The 19,424-nt window shown below is 39.0% G+C and overlaps 1 protein-coding gene across 1 annotated transcript in view; it reads right to left on the bottom strand.

The window, feature by feature from the left end:
- The window catches only part of lrrk2 (leucine-rich repeat kinase 2), a 125,930-nt gene that overhangs the window by 48,005 nt on the left and 58,501 nt on the right, over positions 1 to 19,424 (bottom strand). The window contains exons 25-32 of the mRNA XM_052033742.1: positions 19,266 to 19,414; positions 16,885 to 16,978; positions 12,407 to 12,593; positions 11,836 to 12,017; positions 8,835 to 9,070; positions 4,199 to 4,326; positions 2,103 to 2,321; positions 306 to 507 (exon numbers count right to left, since the gene is read on the bottom strand). Coding sequence (XP_051889702.1) covers positions 306 to 507; positions 2,103 to 2,321; positions 4,199 to 4,326; positions 8,835 to 9,070; positions 11,836 to 12,017; positions 12,407 to 12,593; positions 16,885 to 16,978; positions 19,266 to 19,414 — 1,397 coding nt within the window. The remainder of the gene's footprint in view (positions 1 to 305; positions 508 to 2,102; positions 2,322 to 4,198; positions 4,327 to 8,834; positions 9,071 to 11,835; positions 12,018 to 12,406; positions 12,594 to 16,884; positions 16,979 to 19,265; positions 19,415 to 19,424) is intronic.

Consider the following 19,424-nt stretch of genomic DNA (forward strand, 5'->3'; position numbering starts at 1 on the left):
CTGTGGCAACAGAAGCAAAGTTGACATTTCAGGTTATCATCTGTTGACGACTGTTCTGATACAAAGTCAATCTTCGTTTCTCTTCCACACGTGCTGCTGACCACTGGGCATCTTCAGCATTTCGTTTCTATTTCAGATTTCCAGCATCTGCTGCTTCTTGCTTTTTCATAGTCATCCCCTTCCTTTTTTCAAGCACAAAAACATTCTTCCCTCTCCTGCACAAAATTAACTGGGCAACATGGTTCTATTGAACAGATTTTTGATTGCTAATGAAGCCATTTGAAGTCAGTAAACAAAGCAAATACCAGAATCATTGAGGAAATGAACAGCATGGGGCAGTTCATTTTCATCCAGCTGCAACTGATTCTCTTGAATGATTTCCAACAGCCTCTGCTGATGAATTACTGGAAATTCCGTCAGGACACTCTTTCGCTCTTGTATAATCCTCTTTTCCAGCTCCATATATACCTGAGGGACCAACTGGCCCAATACAGGTTGGTCTCTAATCTGTAAAGATATTGTATGAAAATTGGAACCTTCTTTGAAGCTAAAATCAGAACAGGTTACTCATGCAACTAAAAACTTGGCAATACAAACACAGTAGCACGAGAGTATCATCAATACCAAATGAAATTTAGCAAAAACTTAGATGCTGGTCCATTGTCACCAATATTTTCTCCAATTTATACTGCAGTTTCTCGGTCTACTTTTCTCTCTAAATTTTTTAAATTTCAAAGTTTCTTCACATAATGCTAAAAAAAGATTGATACAAACCATGGACTACCGGCAGCAAAATTCTTTGATCCTGAGTGAACCAGAAAGGATACTTAAGGGCCTGCTATCATGGAATAAACATGTATAGAATTAGGAGACACCCATGGCTGATTTTATGGATTTGGCAAGCAATTACCCAAATAGCTGGCATTAGACTCAATTATTACAGCACACTGAAGTGGATTCAAAGCTTTATTCACAAACAACAGTTTTCACTGCAGCAAACGGTGATTTCTGACAAACAAAAACTACTTAATACAAAATTCTTATTCTCATTTCTCATTGGTCAGTTAAACTTAGTGATCGCCTATTATTCTTTTGAAGGCAATTTTGCGTCAAGTAATTTGGGTGCACGAAGAATTGTTGTCAATTATCAGAACTAAAATGCCCACAAACTCATTAGTTCACTGCACTGGCTGAGTGGAGTAAGGGGGTATTTATGGGTGGAAGAACCCCAAGAGTGTGTTGGCCCTGCCTAGTAGCAACTCAATACCATGCTGGCAGTGTCAAGTGGAGAATAGCTGGGGGCAAATTCCCATTAACTTGTTAACAATGGAGGAGAACCCCCCCCCCACCCTATCCCCCACTCACCAGCCAGCCACAACTTCCTTCTGAACCCCAGAACTTCTTACCCCAACACACTGTTGGGATGTCAGGAACATTAAACAACCTTGATTTAAAGTAAACAACAAACTAAAACTAAGTGCTCCTTTTCTCTAACAACCATTCACTGCCTTCAATGCACAAGTATGGAGGTTTACCTGCTGAAGTCTATTCATCTCTGCAAGCAAGGCCATTTGATCTACATAACAGAGAGAGGGAGGGAGACAGATTAAGGGACAAAGTAGACTACTTTGTGTGGGGGGGACAAAGTGTGGTGGTAGGGGTAGGGGAAGAGTCAGTTTAGAGGAGTTGGGAGGGAAAGCAAGTGGCTGGGGAAGAAGTGTGTGGGGGGGGTGGAAGGAAAGAGGGCAAGAACAAGAGATTATGTGGAAGGGAGCAGAATGATGCATCTGTGTGGGGAGGGAGAAAGGGGAAAGGAATGTGCGAGGTAATGGGGGCAAGAGAGAGCAACAGCAAGTCAATGGCAAGATAATTTGCTATAATTATCACTAATATTGTTCATTGGCTTGCCCCCTCTATAAATGAAGAACAAGCAATCTGTTGTAGAGATGAATATAAAATCCAATTCTGCAGCCATCATTGCCACCCCATCATCGTTTATTTTCTACCTTTCCTACCTCAGCCCCATCTCCACAAGGCAAAAGAAGCTGGAGCCACTCTTTACGTACAAACATAAAACTGTATTTTTTAAAAAATACTCGCACCTTAAATGTCTGTATTTCACTAATAATAGCTCTTCGCAGTTTTGATATAGATTCGGATTCTTCTGTGGCCACCACAAAATGGAAATCACGAATAGAAGGGAAATCATGATGCTGAACGAATTCTGTCTTGATTCTGGGAATGCAGGTTTGCCGATACTTTTCGTCAGTCACATCGATATGAGTTCCAACAAGAATTACTGGACAAGATGGGACATGGGCCTTTTAACATAAAGAAAATTTGCAAATCTCATTATAAAATAATTATCAACTTCACAATTAGAGACCATTGAAAAGAGCAATCATAAGTCTCATACCTAATGCCCACCATACAATATTTCAATGCAAAAAGATAACATTAAGATACATTGAAAACACCGAAGTGCCAGATGCATGGCTGATGCCAGAAGGGAATGACACCACTAATGTTCAGCAGTTTAAACTGACTTATATACAGAAGGATTTTTTAAAATATATCTTCATTAGTTACATGTACATCGAAACACACAGCAAAATGCATCTTTTTTGTGTAGAGTGTCCTGGGGCAGCCAGCAAGTGTAACCATGTTTCCGACACCAACATAGCATGCCCACAACTTCCTAACTCGTACATTTTTGGATCTTGGGGTCCAAGTCCATTGTTCCACAAAAGTGGCTGCACAAGTTGATAGGGTGGTAAAAGGCAGCGTATAGCATGAGTCGAGGCATTGAGTTCAAGAGTCAGGAAGTTATGTTGCACCTTTTTAAAACTCTGGTTAGGCCACATCTAGAGTACTGCATTCGATTCTGGTTGCCCTATTATAGGAAGGATGTGGAGGCTTTGGAGAGGATGCAGAAAAGGTTTACCAGGATGCTGCCTGGATTAGAGGGCATGTGCTATAAGGAAAGGTTGCACAAACTAGTGTTGTTCTCTCTAGAGCAGCAGAGACTGAAGGGAGACCTGAAAGAAGTCTACAAAATCATGAGAGGCATAGATAGACACCCGCTATCTTTGTCCCAGGGTCTATATGTCTAATACGAGAGGACATGCATATAAGGTGAGAGGGGACAAGTTCAAAGGAGATGTGCAGGGCAATTTTTTTTTAAAAACACAAGTTGGTGGATGTCTGGCATGCACTGTCAGGGGTGGTGGTGGAGGCAGATACAATTGAGGTGTTTAAGAAGCTCTTCGATAGGCACATGAATATGCAGAAAATGGAAGGATATGGACCTTGTGCAGGCAGAAGGGACTAGTTTAACTTGGCGTCATTAGCTTAATTAGTTCAAAACAACATCGTGCGTTAAAGGGCCTGTTCCTGTGCTGTACTGTACTGTTCTCTATTATGCCTCAGGCTTCTGCACATGGGTGGTCAAACATGGAAGTCCTGCACTTGTAAGTTTTTTCCTCTGTCAGGTGCCACACGGAGTGCAGTGGCAGGGCCCACTCACTGAGATTCCTGATCACCTCTTAGATCCTGGTACTTTGATTTCAATGAGGATTCTAGGGCTTTGGATTTGGAGACAGAGGGGAAGGCAGGATATGTTTTTTTTAAAAATGGTAATTATATTACTTTAGTTTAATGTTTTAATTGTTTCCAGTTAACTTTGATGTTGTCATTAGATCTGCCTAGCGTAGAAAATAAATGGTGCTACCTGATTGGAAAAAAATACTTAAAGTGGAGTGAACTGCGATAACATCAATTTCCAGATTATTTTGCATCATTCCAGAAATTTAACTGGGCACTTCAACCATCGTTCATGCACCAAATGATGACACTCCCTACAGAAACCTTTGTTAGAAGCATTATTGAAAAATATTCCAATAATGGGATAACTATTGCTGGGCATTACCAGGACAACTGCATCTTCAGAGCATAGTGTTGATCAAGAAAATTATTCCAAAATCTATGAGAATACGTACAAAGATACAAATCTCAAAATGCCGGAGCAAATCAAGGGGAATGATTGAAATGCCCATTTTCCAGATATCTTTTTCCCCCATATGAATGGTAATTCTACCATCTTTTATCTTTGGAGATTAAATAGATGACTATGATTAATTTTGTCTACTAGAGGCAGACAATACTAAATACAGTGACATCTACAGTCCTCTTCCCATACCTTTATGTTGAAAAGCCAGTGTCTGACGGCATCAATCTCATCAGCTCCTTTACTCAGATCACAAACAACAAGGTACAGGGCATGTGGAGACATAAAGTGAGGAAATGTGCTGTAGAACCCTTCTTGGCCTGGTGAAAAAAAAACACAAAACAGCATTAGTTTTTAAAAACTGCCATTCTTACTCCATTTTATGCAAAATTTGATATTTTTGTGCAAAATATTACAATTATCTAAACTTTCCAGATGTCAAATTTAACTTCAATGTTTACACAGATCTGTCAATTTTTTTTGTACAATGAAATATATTTATTGAAGTATACTCTGCACATGCCATGATTGGCTTCTTGATACATTTTATATTCTCTGAACATCTCGAATGTCACATTATTAAAATATGGAAAACTGTTCGCTGTTTAACCTTACCTATCCATTTCCCACTTTGAGATTGTCTCTTATTTTGCAGTATGCATGAGTATAATAGACCAAAACTCAGTTTATATAAGAAAAGTATTTGCATGGATAAATGTGCATGCAAATATTTTAAACTCAATAACAAAAAATGATTTTAAACATTTATGATGCCTGGCACATTTTCTTCTTATAACCAAAACAGTGCCTTTCAAATCGAATATTTAATTTGTGCCACTGTCCTTTACATTTCACCATCACATAACTAAATAATGGAAATAAACAGAACTTTGCCATATTAAATTTTCTAGATGCTGTCATATTCCAGTGAAAAGACTCATCTAATTATTTTCTCATGTTATAACAAGAGCTCAAATAGCTTTTACAATGTATATGAACAGTCTGCAATAATAAGGCTGCAAATCTAACTATAATTATTTGACGCAACACACATAAAATGCTGGAGGAACTCAGTGGGTCAGGCAGCATCTATGGAGGGAAATGAATAGTCGACATTTTGGGACGAAACCCTTCATCAGGACTGGACTCTCGGCCCAAAATGTCAATTGCTCATTTCCCTCCAAAAATGCTGCCTGACCCACGGAGTTCCTCCAGCATTTTGTGTATGTTGCTCCAGATTTCCAGCATCTACAGTCTCTCTTGCACAATTATTTAAGTACAGCTTTAAAAAAAAACTTTCATTTATTTCATTCACCTTTTCCTCTGAGCTGCCTGTTGAAACTGAGTGTACCAGTTCACGAGATTAGCTTCCCTGACACCCACTAAATTCTAATCTTAATTTGCACCTTTGAGAGAACACAAGATGTGTAGAAATACAAATAAGACAGATGATAGATGAAACTTCATCTTAAATAAATGGCAGGATCTGTGGCTCCCACTCCTTGATTCTACGATCATATCACCAAATCTTTGCCTGAGAGCATCACCAGCTTTCAACTGTTCACGGCCACTGAGCAATTAAAAAGTTACTGGCTCTTCTATGAGCTGAAACTTGAAGGGTTCGCTTTGAACAGCACATCCCAATTAAACAACAACACTCACACCCGCCCGAGCGCCTACACCGACCCTCCCACCCATTCCAGGAAAACCATGGAAATTATTTTTCCACGCTCAGGTCTCTCGAGAAGGTCGACAACCTTCTGACTCAGAAGTGAAAGTGCTACTAAAGAATCATTGCTATGTTGTATAAAAAGGGCTACCTTGAATCCATTTTTTAAAAAGTTAATTTTTTAAATGAACTTTGGTTATTTCCTTTTTTTAACCCCACTCCCCAGTAATCTCTGTGGGAAGTAAACTGTTTTATATAGAAATTTTAAAACATGACAAAACAAAAAAAAAGGGCAGGTGACAAAAGTGTATCTAGGGGAACACTTCGGATCTAGTGATCATAATTCCATTAGTTTCAAGTTAATTATAGAGAAGGATAGGACTGGTCCTCTGGAGTAAGGCCAATTTTGATGGCATCAGAGGGGACCTGGCAGGCATGGATTGTTTTCCAGCAAAGAGATGCTTGATAAGTGCGAGGCTTTCAAAAGTGAAATATTGTGAGTACAGAATCTGTATGTTCCTGTTAGAATAAAAAGGCAAGGCCAACAGGTTTAGGGAACCTTGTTTATCAAGGGATATTGGGGCTCTGGGTAAAGAAAAAGGTAGCGCATATCAAGTATAGGCAGTTAGGATCAAATGAGGCGCTTAAGGAGTACAAGAAATGCAAGAGGACATTTGAGAGAGAAATCAGGAGGGCAAAAAGAAGACATGAGGTTGCTCTGGCAGACAAGGTGAAAGAGAATCCCAAGAGCAAAAGGTTGGCAAGGGACAAAATTGGCCCTCTTGAAGATCAGCGTGGTCATCTATGCATGGAGTGGAGAGAGATGGGGGAGATCTTAAATGAATTTTTTGCATCTATATTTACTCTGGAGACAGACACAGAGACTGTAAAACTGAGGCAAAAAGAGTAGTGAGGTCATAGACCGTATCCAGATTATGGAAGAGGAGGTGCTGGCTGAATGAAGGGGGATAAATCCCCAGGGTCTGATAAGGTGTCCCCTTGGACCTCGTGGGAGGCTAGTGCAGAAATTACAGGGGCCCTAGCAGAGATATTTAAAATGTCCTTAGCCATGGGTGAGGTGCCAGAGGACTGGAGGATAACAAATGTTGTTCTGTTCTTCTAGAAAGGCTCTAAGAATAAGCCTGGAAATTATAGGCTGGTGAGCCTGGCATCAGTCACGGGTAAGTTATTAGAAGGTATTCTAAGGGACAGGATATAAGTATTTGGATAAACAGGGCCTGATTAGGGATAGTCAATTAGCTTTGTGCGTGTTTTGTTTTTGAGATTACCAAGGCAGCCGATGAGTGAAAGGCAGTGGATGTTGTCTACGTGGACCTGAGCAAGGCCTTTGATGAAGTCCTGCATAGGATGCTGGTCCAGAAGATTAAGTCACTTGGCATTCAGGATGAAGTAGCTAAATGGAATCAACATTGGCTTAGGGGGAGAAGCCAGAGAGTGGTAGTATAGATTGTTGTCTCTCTGACTGAAGGCCCGTGACTAGTGGTGTGCCGCAGGGATTGGTGCTGCGTCTGTTGTTATTTATCATCTATATTAATGATTTAGGATGATAATATGGTGAACTGGCTCAGCGAACTTGCAGATGACACCAAGACTGGAGGTGTAGTGGACAGCAGGGGAGGCTATCAAAGCTTGCAGCATGATATTGACCAGCTAGAAATAGGGGCTGAAAAATGGCTGATGGAATGTAATGCAGATAAATGTGAGGAGTTGCACTTTGGAAGGAGAAACCAGGGTAAGACTTGCACAGTGAATGGCAGGGCTCTGAGGTGTGCGGTAGAGTAATGGGACCTGGGAATACAGATTCATAGTTCCTCAAAAGTGGCGTCACAGGTTGATAGGGTCGTAAAGAGAGCTTTCTGGCACCTTGGCCTTCATAAATCAGGGCACTGAATACAGCAATTGGGATGTTATGCTGAAGTTGTACAAGATGTTGGTGAGGCAGAATTTAGATTATTGTGTGCCGTTCTAGTCACCTACCTATAGGAAAGCTATCAATAAGCTTGAAAGAGTGCATAGAAATTTTACAAGGATGTTGCCAGGACTTGAGGACCTGAGATATAGGGAAAGGTTGAATAGATTAAGACTTTATTCCCTGGAGTGCAGGAGAATAAGGGGAGATCTTATAAAGGTATACAAAATTATGAGGGTATAGAAAGGGTATGGACAAAGGTTTAGGGTGAAAGGAGAAATATTTAAGGTGAATCTGAGGGGAAGCTTCTTCACTCAGAGGGTGGTGCGAGGGTAGAATAAGCTGCCAGCAGAAGTGGTAGATGAGGGTTCAATTGTAACATTTAAGAGAAGTTTGGATAAGTACATGGATGGGAGGGGTTTGGAAGGATATGGTCCAGGTGCAAGTAGATGGAACTAGGCAGAAGATCAGTTCGGCATGGACTACATGGGCCAAAGGGCCTGTTTCTGTGCTGTAGTACTCCAAGTCTCTAAAACCACGTCATTAGGTCCAGTAGGCTAATGTCAACCTTTTGCAGCACACAAGCCTTTCCAAACATTATAGCTTCTTATGTATTAACATATTTCTCATCAAATCAAGAATTCACTTGAAGTACTGTTGTTAATACAATGACAGAGGTAAAAATTGAACCACCTTCTAAAACAAGAAGTGTGAATTGCACTCCAAAATAATTTGATTGAACAGGTTTGCAAGGAATCCATATGGTGATGACATTATTAGGATAGCAGGTGCTGACTTTTGCTCTGAAGCAGCACTTGCACCAACTAATCAGAAAATTCTAGCCTGACTCCAGAGACTCAGCACATGACAATGCTGGCTTCTTTCAATATCTAGCTTCTGACTACTGTCAAGAAAACAACAATCTTTCTTGACCATCCTTAAACCAACAATTGTAGACATTTACTTCTTCAGTCATTTAGCCTCCATATCTTTTATAATAAAATTTAAAAAGTAAATTTGATTTAAAAAACATTTATTCCTGCTGCTGTAAAAGATAATAGATATAACAGGGATAAACAACACTTGCCGTTCAAGGTTTTTTTTATTACGAATGTGAAACAATTGGGATCAAAGGTTCTCGATCTAACAAAATTTAACTGGAAGAAGTGAACAAAAAAAAATTCTCAGCAAGATGACACAGAAATTAAAAAAAAAATCAGGCAATTTACCTGCAAAATCCCAGACATTCAACAAGTATTCCTTTTTCTTCCCTATTTTTCCTTTTACATGAACTGACCATTCCTTAATATCAATTCCAGTTGTGGATTTCTCTGGTTCAGAATTGGACCGCTTGCATTTCATCAGCTGCTGAAGCAATGTGGTTTTACCACTTCCAGAATTTCCCATTATCATTAGGTTCATTCTGTAATAAGGCACAGCTTTCTTCAGGCGCTGATGCAGAAATCTAGAATAAAAAAAGTAATTATAAGAATTTTTGAAATAAACTAGCTAAAACAACTGAATAAAATGCCTGAAATTTACTCCAGGAAGGAACAAGAACATGTTAGGGTTAACCAGGAAGAATAGGTTTTCCAATTGTTCTGCATTTAAACCTTTCAACATGTTTGCCTCCCAACATCCTGCCAGACTAATGGGTGACGTGATGGGCAGGAAAGCAACCAGGGAGTGGCTGCCAAGTCTGATATTGTGGGAGTTTGCTGATGTTGAGGAAATAAGCTGGTCGAGCTTCAGAGAAACACTATTGCATGACCTGGTGCACAAGAATTCAAATACACTTGAACCTCATGGACTGGCCCCATTTGCTTCTTTAGAAACAGAAAATAAACATTGAGGCAAAGATAAATAGCAAGCCATTCAATACAAATCATCACTATATCTCAATACTGTATCATACTCTCGCTCTTTTCCCAGATTGCCATGATCTGGATGCCCCATAACGAAGGAGATCTTGCATTCATATAACATTTCATAACATGACCTTAGAATGTCCCCAAGATTTATGAATGCCAATGAAATCTATTTCTAAGTTGTCACTGTTACATCATAGGAGGTATGGAAACCAATATTCCACATGACCATTTTTAATGGTGCTGACTGAAATAAAATTTGTCAAGGGCTTTATAGAAAGGTCCCCTACTCTTCTTCAAAACAGTAATATGGATTTCTTTAAATACACCCAAGAGCAGAAATTCCTTGGTTTAATGCAGTTTCTGAAAGATGGCAATCCCTAACAGCGTAGCAACCTCTCAGGATTTCATTGGACTCGAATCCCAGATTTTGTGTGTTCATATCTCATTGATGTGGTTTGAAACTACAATCTTGTGAATCAGGAAAAACTCTGCCAAGAAATGAGACTCTGGGGTACTCATTTTTTTGTTTTCAAATGCACAAATTGCTGGTACTCTTCTATGCATGATTCTCTTAATGGTCATAGAGTCAGAGACTTGCACAGCACAGAAACAGGCCCTTCAGCCCAACTGGTCCATGTTGACCAAGATGCCCCATCCAAGCGAGTCCCATTTGCCAGCATTTGGCCCATAACCTTCTAAACCTTAGCAATCCATGCGCCCGTCCAACTATATTTTAAAAGTTGTTAATGTACCTGCCTCAACCACTTTCTCTGGCAGCTCATTCCACATTCACACCACCCTTTGTGTGAAAGAGCTGCCCTTCAAGTTCCTCTTAAATCTTTCCCCTCTCGTTCTCGATTCCCCAACTCTGGGGAAAAAGACTGAGTACATTTGTCCTTTCTATGCCCCTTATGATTTCATACACCTCTATAAGATCACCTCTCATTCTCCTGCACTAAGGAATAAAGTCCTAGCCTGTCCAACCTCTTCCTATAACTCCGTCGCTCAAGTCCTGGCAACATCTTTGTAAGTCTTTTCTGCACTCTTTCCAGTTTAATAACATCTTTCCTAGAGCAGGGCGACCAAAAATGAACACAATACTCCAAGTGCGGCCTTACCGGCATCCTGTACAACCATACCATAAGCTCCCATCTTTTATACTCAATGCCCTGACTTATGAAAACCAGCGTGCCAAAAGCCTTCTTCACCGCCCTGTCTACCTGTGACTCCAATTTCAGTGAACCATGTACTTGTACTTCAAGGTCCCTCTGTTCTACAACACTTCCCAGACACTGTGAAAGCTCTACCCGGATTTGACTTTCCAAAATGCAACACCTCACACTTACCTGGATTTGACTTTCCAAAATGCAACACCTCACACTTATCTGAATTAAATTCCATTTGCCATTCCTCAGCTCACTTACTCAGCTGATCCTCCTGTAATTTTTGCTGACAGTGTCCTGGTGTTAGTCACACATCTAATGACATCAGGCTTGAAGGGTTAAATGACATTTTCTATCTTTCTAATCTAGTATGCAGCACATTTGGTGACAGAAGTTGACTGTTAAAGCTGTGACCTACCATCTGCATTCATAACGCACGAAAAAAACCATTGAGAATGCCCCTCAGCAGATCATCCAGGAGATGTAACTGTTCCATCTATGTATTGCCCCATGCTTTTATCAACCTAAGCTTTCATTCAACATCGTATCTCTACTTGTAATTCTTGGTGTCCTTTCACTTCTAACCAGCTCTTCCACATAATTTGCTGCAAGATAAATGCTATGAACTCTGCAAACATGCTGAGCACAGGCCTCACTGTGGCATGGGATCATTCATGTCATAGTGCAGAATCTGTGTGGACAATCAGTGGGAGTATGGGGTTTTTGGTCATTGCAGTGAGACACACTGTGGACAAGTATCCTGCCCTTCCCTGTTCCCCAATGTCTTCCTTCACCAAGAGTGCAGTTTGTTCTGCTGTAACCCCTGAACGTTAGTGATGTATGCAGGAATCTTTAGCACAACAAAAATCTCTAATTTCTTCCCTTGTCCAATTTGAGTGAATAATTCACTTTCTGAGAGCAGATAGTTGCCACCTGTCACTTGCCTCCATTAGAAACTGATTTGGGTTGTTTCCAGTCAGGTTTGATAAATTTGCATTCCCCATAACTTTGAGCTGACCACTACTGTTAATTACAGAAGTCCGTCAGACAAGAAGTGGAACTTGTGCAGGCAAACCAGTCATTATTAACTTCCAGATGCAAAGTGCAATTAAAAATTCATATCTGCACAAAAATCTTAACAATCCATGGGATGCACAGAAGATTGTCAAAGTTTTAAATGAAATAATGTTAATCACCTGATAATATCTTTTGTTTTGCTGCCAACTCGTTTCAAATCCAAATCCAGAAACAATCCTTGTAACTCAAGCTCCCACAACTTTTGCAGCTTTCCCATTTCATTTGGCAAGGACCTCAAGTCAGAGTTATGACTCACAAGTAAAGAGGTCATATTTTTTAGCAGGCCAATCTGAGGAGGTAGCTGAAAACAACAAACATCCAAATAATTAAATAACTCAAGGCTCGATGCCAGAGTACAAAAAAATTTTAAAAGTGTTAAATAAGAGTGCTCACGTGATATTATTATGTAAATAAGAATGCTGGAAATACTCAACAGATCTGGCAGCATCTATGGAGAGGGAAACAAAATAACTCTTTAGACAATGCCTTACCTGTTGAATAATTCCAGCAACTTTATATTAATTTCAGACTTCCAGCACATATAGCACTTTGTTTTTGTATTACAAGTTTAAAAGAAAATCAGTTTCTTGTACATTTACTGAAGTTTTTTTTATTTCATAAAGTTTCAAATATGAAAACATGAGGTTATTTCTTTCACAAAGTTTACTCAAATAAAATTGTGCATTTTACCTCCTTCAAGTTGTTATTATTAAGATTCAACTTTTCTAGTCTTGACCATTTGTTCATTCCTTCACTGAGATCCAAAATACTGATTTGATTATGGCTAAATACGAGTTCCCTTAGACTTGAAGACTCCCAATGAACAGGCCCAGGAAGCTTTGATATTTTATTGCAACTTAGGTTTACAGTCCTCAAGCTAGTAAGAAGATAAAAAAAATCTCAAATCTTTGATTGAAAATTAAGTTAGTAATCAGTCAGGAAAACATGATCAATTCTTCAACATATGGAATTTTACATGTTTTCACCTCCAATACCAAATTCTTCCAAAAAGTTGAGTAGCTTCAACATAATATACAAGCGTATTTTTAGAGTTTTGACATACCATTCCAACTGCAGTGCATGGTAGAAATGATTAAATCGATACTTAAGTGTATCAAATGTAACATTGAGGACAGATAAAAGCATGGAATAAGAATTTTCAGCACAATCTTGAGAGGGACTGAAGCAAGTCAGATTCCTTCATTTATATCATTGGAACAGAGAAAATTCCTTTTAGCTTATCTCATTCAGATGAGATAAAATTATGCAATCTCTTTTGTGGTGGCAGGTATTTCACGTCCTTAATCGATTCATTGTTTTACATGAGCTGTTTGACAATGTGAATAAATTTATTCATTCAAATAATACATATTCAAATAAGAAACAACTTTGAATAAAACTCTACTTCAATGGACTCAAGAGTGCAGCTGGCTGCTTTTCTGTCATATAATTTATGATAATTACTAACTCAACAGAACATTACACACCAAATCAGCATGTTCCAGCAATTTCACAGCAAATGAACCACAATCTATAAAATTAAAAGTGCTCACAGCAAGCACTTAGGCCACTTGACCTACACGCATCAACAACCAACAGGGAACTTTGTGCATACCTGAAATTTCTGACAAAGCAAATGTCAGATACAAAAACTTACACCTTGCTTTAAGCATCTAATGGGCAGGTTTTGAGCTGGAAATAAAGCTGGGATTCAGTAATGGCATGGGGGAAAGGCCTAGTTGGAAGGTAGAAAGGCCACAAGGACAGGGAAAGTATAAACAGATTGTTCCAAATTGCAAAAAGAGTTGGTGGTCTGGTGTTATATTTTTCAGTTGTTATAGGTATACTATCTTTATAACAATAGGTTAACTTTAGATTAAATACATAATCACGTGGAAGTAGAATAAATGAACGGCTGAAGATAGTAATCCTGTGCTTGGGAAAAAGCTTATCCAGATGAAAGCATATGAATTTAGATCACAGAAACAGCATTAAAATGGATATTGAAGTAATGGTGGACTAAGATAGTATTTTAAAATTCAGAGCCAAGATTTTAAGCATTGAAATATGTGTGAGTGATTCTCAGTCCCTCGAAAAGATAACAATATAACAACTAAAAGAGGAAGAAGCCATTCTAATTGCACTGCACAAGGAAAGGATTAAATGGATACTTATTGATTTGTACAACAGATACACCATTAAGAGAAAAAACATGGAATTGGAGTCCTGTCATTCAATAAGATTATGGTTCATCTTTTACTTCAACCTCACTTTCCTGCACTAACCCCATACCCTTGGATTCCCTCAATATCCAAAATTCTTTTAATCTATGTTTTGAATATGCCGAGGAACTGAGGCCTCCACAGCCCTCATGGATAAAGAAATTCCAAAGATTCACAACCATCAGAAGAAATTTCTGTCCTGGATTAACCACCTTTTATTTTGGGACCATGACTCCTAGTTCCAGACAATGCCACCAGAGGAAGCATCAACTCAACATTTGCCCCATCTAGTCCCTTGCAAGTTTTATAAACTTCTGAACTCCAGAGAACACAGGCCAAGTCTGCTTATTCTCTCCTCCAATGACAAACCTGACATTACAGAAATCTATTTTGTGAACCTTATTTGCAGTACTCTCAGTAGAGAGACCAGACCTGTACACAACATTCCAAATGCAATCTCACCAGAGCTCCATATAATTGGAGCTAGATGTCACTACTCTCGTACTCAAATCCTCTTGCATTAGAAGCCAACATACAATTTGCTTTCTGAACTGTCTGCTAAACCAGCATATCAATTTTCAGTGATTGGTATATCAAGGTCCCCCAGATCCAGTCACATCAACATTTTTACATCTCTCATCATTTAAAAAAACATTATGTCTTTGTACATTTTCTACTAAAATCGATAACCTCACATTCTTCCACATTATATTTCACCTACCAGATCTTTGCCCATTTGCTTTGCCTATCTTTATGCCCCTGAAGTCTTGTGTCATCCTCCTCAGAGCCAACCAGTTTGATGTTGTCAGCAAACATAGACATATTATTCTTAATCCCCTCAACCGACTCGCTGACACGAACCACGAACAGCTGGAGCTCCTGCCAAACCCTGGTGGTCACAGCTTTCTAATCTGGAATTTACCCATTTATTGGTACTGTTTTCCAGCAGTTTCTCTCCCATTGATGTCAGACTAAATATGTTTTCATGATTTCTCTCTCCCTCCATTCTTTAAAAGTGCAGTTAAATTTGTGACTGTTAAATCTGTGGGAACCATTCTAGAACCTTTGGAATTTTGAAAGACAATAATCAATGCATCCATTATTTCCATAACCACCTCCATCAAAAGCCAAGGATTCAGGTCATCAGGTCCTGGGCAATTACTGCATTAATTTAAGCAAAACTACTTTTTTTTTTAAACTAATACTATTTTGGAGTTACTCATTTACTCTAGACCTGTTGCCTTCCACTATTTCTATAACAGTTCTGTGTTTTCTTTTTTGAAGACAGCCTCAAAATATTTAATTACTCCATGTCCACACTCCCCAGTATGCAAGGGACCCATATTAGCCTTTGGTAATCTTTTCATTTCCCTCTATATCTAAAAGTGCTTACAATCTGTCTTTATGTTTCTTGCTAACCTGCTCTTGTATTCTATATCTCTTCCCTTATCAACATTTTGCTTTTCTATTAAGTAATTATCATCTATGGTGCAAAGAGTTTTATGAGGATTGAGAAAGTGAGCCAAGTAAGTGATATGTTATCTCAAGGTTTTATAAATTGCTGACAGTAAGAGAGTTCAAAGAGAGCTTTGGCATTCCTTCAAGAAAGTTGTTTATGAGAGTTTCAGTGGTTTTGCAAAAAGTGATTTTAATGGTAAGCCAAAAGACATTAAAATGTTGATGACATTCATTGAACAAAAAATTCATCAGGAGCACATTGGAAAGGCACATCAGTTGAAGACTCAGTTGTAACGCAGGTCTTTTGAAAGTATGATTGTCACCACTTGCAGTAGCACCCAAAACTAGAAGTTCAATAAGGAATTCAGGAGAAAATTATCCAGAGAATTCCTAGCAACTTCTTAGCATACAAAATAGATAGAACAAGCAATGACATACTTCAGGATAATCTAGCTATGAGGGAGAAAACTAAAGTAAATGATAAATGATGCAGAGTGAAATGAGACTTTTGGCATGGATCAGGACAGATAGAACAGTCTGTGTTGTGCAGTAAATCTGGAAATTCTTATCAAATTTGTTCTTGAAAAATACATTCTATGCACCAACTCCTGAAAGAATCCTGGTGGAAAAAAATGCCCAAAGATTGTATTCTACTAAGTAGAGAATGTTTTCAATTGCAGAGTTTTTTTTGTTAAACTATGTATGCTCAGTTGTAGTGTAATGAACGTGTAAATTTGTACATCTATGTGCGGTAATTAAGATTTCTTTTTTAGTCATGTGTACATCGAAAGAGTGAAATGCATCTTTTGTGTAGAGTGTGCTGAGGGCAGCCCGCAAGTGTCGCCATGCTTCCGGCACCAACATAGCATGCCCACAACTTCCTAACCCATACATCTTTGGAATGTGGGAGGAAACCCAAGCACCTGGAGGAAACCCACACAGACACAGGGAGAACGTACAAACTCCTTACAGACAGCAGCCAGAATTGAACCCAGGTCGCTGGCACTGTAATAGCGTCACGCTAACCACTACACTACCGTGCCTGCCTCAAGTTAACACTGAGTGTTTAGGTGTGACAGTGATCTACAACACTTACCCCCTTCAATTTTAAGAACTGAAGTCAGAGCAGATTAGTGAAATACAAGACACCCTCCCCGCACATCAAAATTAAACTGAAATTCTCAACTGTTTCGGGTGGAAGCAACTTGGACAGGATCCAAGGCATAACTTGGAACCTAATTCACCAAATGTCCTATGGATCACAGGTGAGGGAAGTGGGGAAAAAAATGTCACAATGAAGAATGAACTTTGAAACTGGGCACATTTTTGGAGTAAATGGTGCTATATATGACAGAACGTGCTTGATGCAAAAACCAGCTGACAATATATTTCAAATGTAGCAATAGCTTTCCATTTCTGGTTGATCCCATGCATTCATTCATGACAAATAGAAATGATAAAAAAAAATTAACAATCTATGGTACATACTGCTGAAGCTTCAGAACTGCTTCGGGAACTTCATTGAAATTATTGCTCGCCAGATCAATTGTAGTAATTTTGGATGGCAAACCACACAAGAGACCTGTTGAAGTAAAATAACAACTCAGAAAAATAAACAAAGGTATATGTTGGTTTTATTATATGCGGATAAAGATACATTGCCACTAACTGAAGTGAACAATTATTTTCCTGCAATCCAGCCAAATACAATTATCTTCATATGCATCAAACTGTACAATGTATACCAGAAATCTTTGTCATCTCCTTCAGCCAATGAACGAAATAGAGGTGGAAATTGTCATAAACAGAAATATTTAGTTTTCTTTCATCTTAAAGCATTTAACACCCACTATTACGCAAAAGCATCCATGACCTTCGGAAACTGAGAGGTAACTGTTTCCTCGTAATTCTGGAGCATGGGTGCCAGTCTCCAAATTAAAAAAAACTTCAAAGTTTCTATTGTTCCATTAAAATATTCCTGGTGCCTACATGTATCTGCTTAATTTTTATTTAGAACCTCAAATGCTCTGAAAATGTGTATAATTAGCAGGAACATCCAGTGTCAATTAATTCATCTTCTTGACAGGATCTGCTTATAGCTTTTCAAACTTGTACAAAAGGATGGGAAAATTTGAATTTTGACAAATGCCCTGAGTTGAAATTTTCACTATCTTATGCACTGGCTAAATCAATAAAGAAACATAACTGAGTGGAAACTAATTGTTCTCTTTCTTAAACAGTTTATTGAGAGTATCTCATATAATAGAGAATTGGGCCAATATCTTCTGTCTGCATTCATTGTCAACCTATGCAGTGAATACAAACATACACCTGGCTGCTCAAAGCTGTTACAATCCTAAGTGTTGAGACCCTGAATGAATGCAGAGCCAGAATAAACCCCATTCCAGAAATAATTGTTTCATCATCTTCGACAGGAAGCTGGGCCAAGCATGGGTTCTTACAGTCAATGCCCCAACTAATGAAGGCCAGTATCGCATACGTTTTCTTAACCACATTATGTGTGCTGCAACTTCCAAGGATCTTTGGACTTGCACGCAAAAGATCCCTCTATTCCTCAATAATACCTGAGATCTTATGATTCATGTTGTACATTCAAGTCTCATTTGTACTCCCAAAATGCACCACCTAACATTTCTCATCCAGTGATCCAGGATGAAACCCCATCTGCCACTTCTCAGCCCATTTTGTTAAACACATTGATATCATGCTGAAGCCTAAGATGACCCTCCTTACAATCAACAACTCCATCAATCTTTGTGACATTTGCAAATGTATTGCTCATGCCTCCTGCATTCACATCTGAATCATTCATGTATATTACAAAGATGATGGGTCCCAGCATCAATCCCTGTGGAACACCACCAGTCACAGGCATCCAATCAAAAGAAAAAGAGTCCTCTACCACAACCCTCTGTCTTTTTTTTGCCAAACCAGTTTTAGAAGAAATTTGCCCTGGTTCTCATGGACCCTAACCTTTTGGACCAGTCTCCCATGTGGGACCTTGTCAAAGGCTAGAGTCTATGTCCACCACATCTACTGCATTGCCCTCATCAATTCATTGCTACATCCTCAAAGAATTCAAATCAGATTGGTCAGACAAGATCTGCCCTTGACAAAGCCACACTGGCCATCTCTGCCATTTCAAAGTATCATAAATCTTATCCCTCGGAATATTTTCCAATAACTTCCCTACTACTGATGTTTGGCTCACAGGTCTGTAATTGCCAGCCTTTTCCCTACTGCCCTTATTGAAAAGAGGGACCATATTTGCGGTCGTCTAGTCATCTCGCTTGTGACCAGCAAATATTTAACAATCTCACGCACTGCTGAACAACCTCTTCCTTTACCTCCCATAGCAGTTTGGAATAAATCTCATCCAACCCTGGAGATTTATCCACTTTTAAGCCCACAATGGCATTGAGTAGTTTCTATTTATTTATGGAGACTTGCACTGGAATTTCACCTTCCCCTTCACTGTGTTTTTCAACTACATCATCAGTTTCCCTTGTGAATACTGATTATAAGTATTCATTTCGGACCTCACTTGTACCTCTGGCTCCATGCACAGATTGCCCCTGTTGTCTCGAGTGGGCCCTGGTTATTCTTTTGTCCTTAATATACTAATAAAATGCCTTTGGATTAACTAATTCTGTCTACCGGTGATATTTCATGACCTCTGTGCCTTCCTAATTTCCTCTTTAAGCATCACCCTACACTCTTGTAGGGCCTCCCAAAGATCATGAACTGGAAGAATTTAAAGATTTGCTAGAGGTTCAGCACAGTTCAGGCTCTTTTGAAATGTATATGAACTTCAACTAATTAATCACTCTATTTGCAAATATACTTACTGAGCTGATTCTCTGAGGCTCTGAATATTTCCAGCTTTGAGCATTGTGTCATGAATGTATCCATTATAGTGGAGATGCAGTTCTGACTAAGATCGAGTAGTTTAAGTTCAGTCAAACACAGTGAAGATACGATTGTGCTAATTTTGTTTCTAAAAAGAA

The sequence above is a fragment of the Pristis pectinata genome, chromosome 19 (assembly GCF_009764475.1).
Source record: "Pristis pectinata isolate sPriPec2 chromosome 19, sPriPec2.1.pri, whole genome shotgun sequence".
Classification (NCBI taxonomy): Eukaryota; Metazoa; Chordata; class Chondrichthyes; order Rhinopristiformes; family Pristidae; genus Pristis; species Pristis pectinata.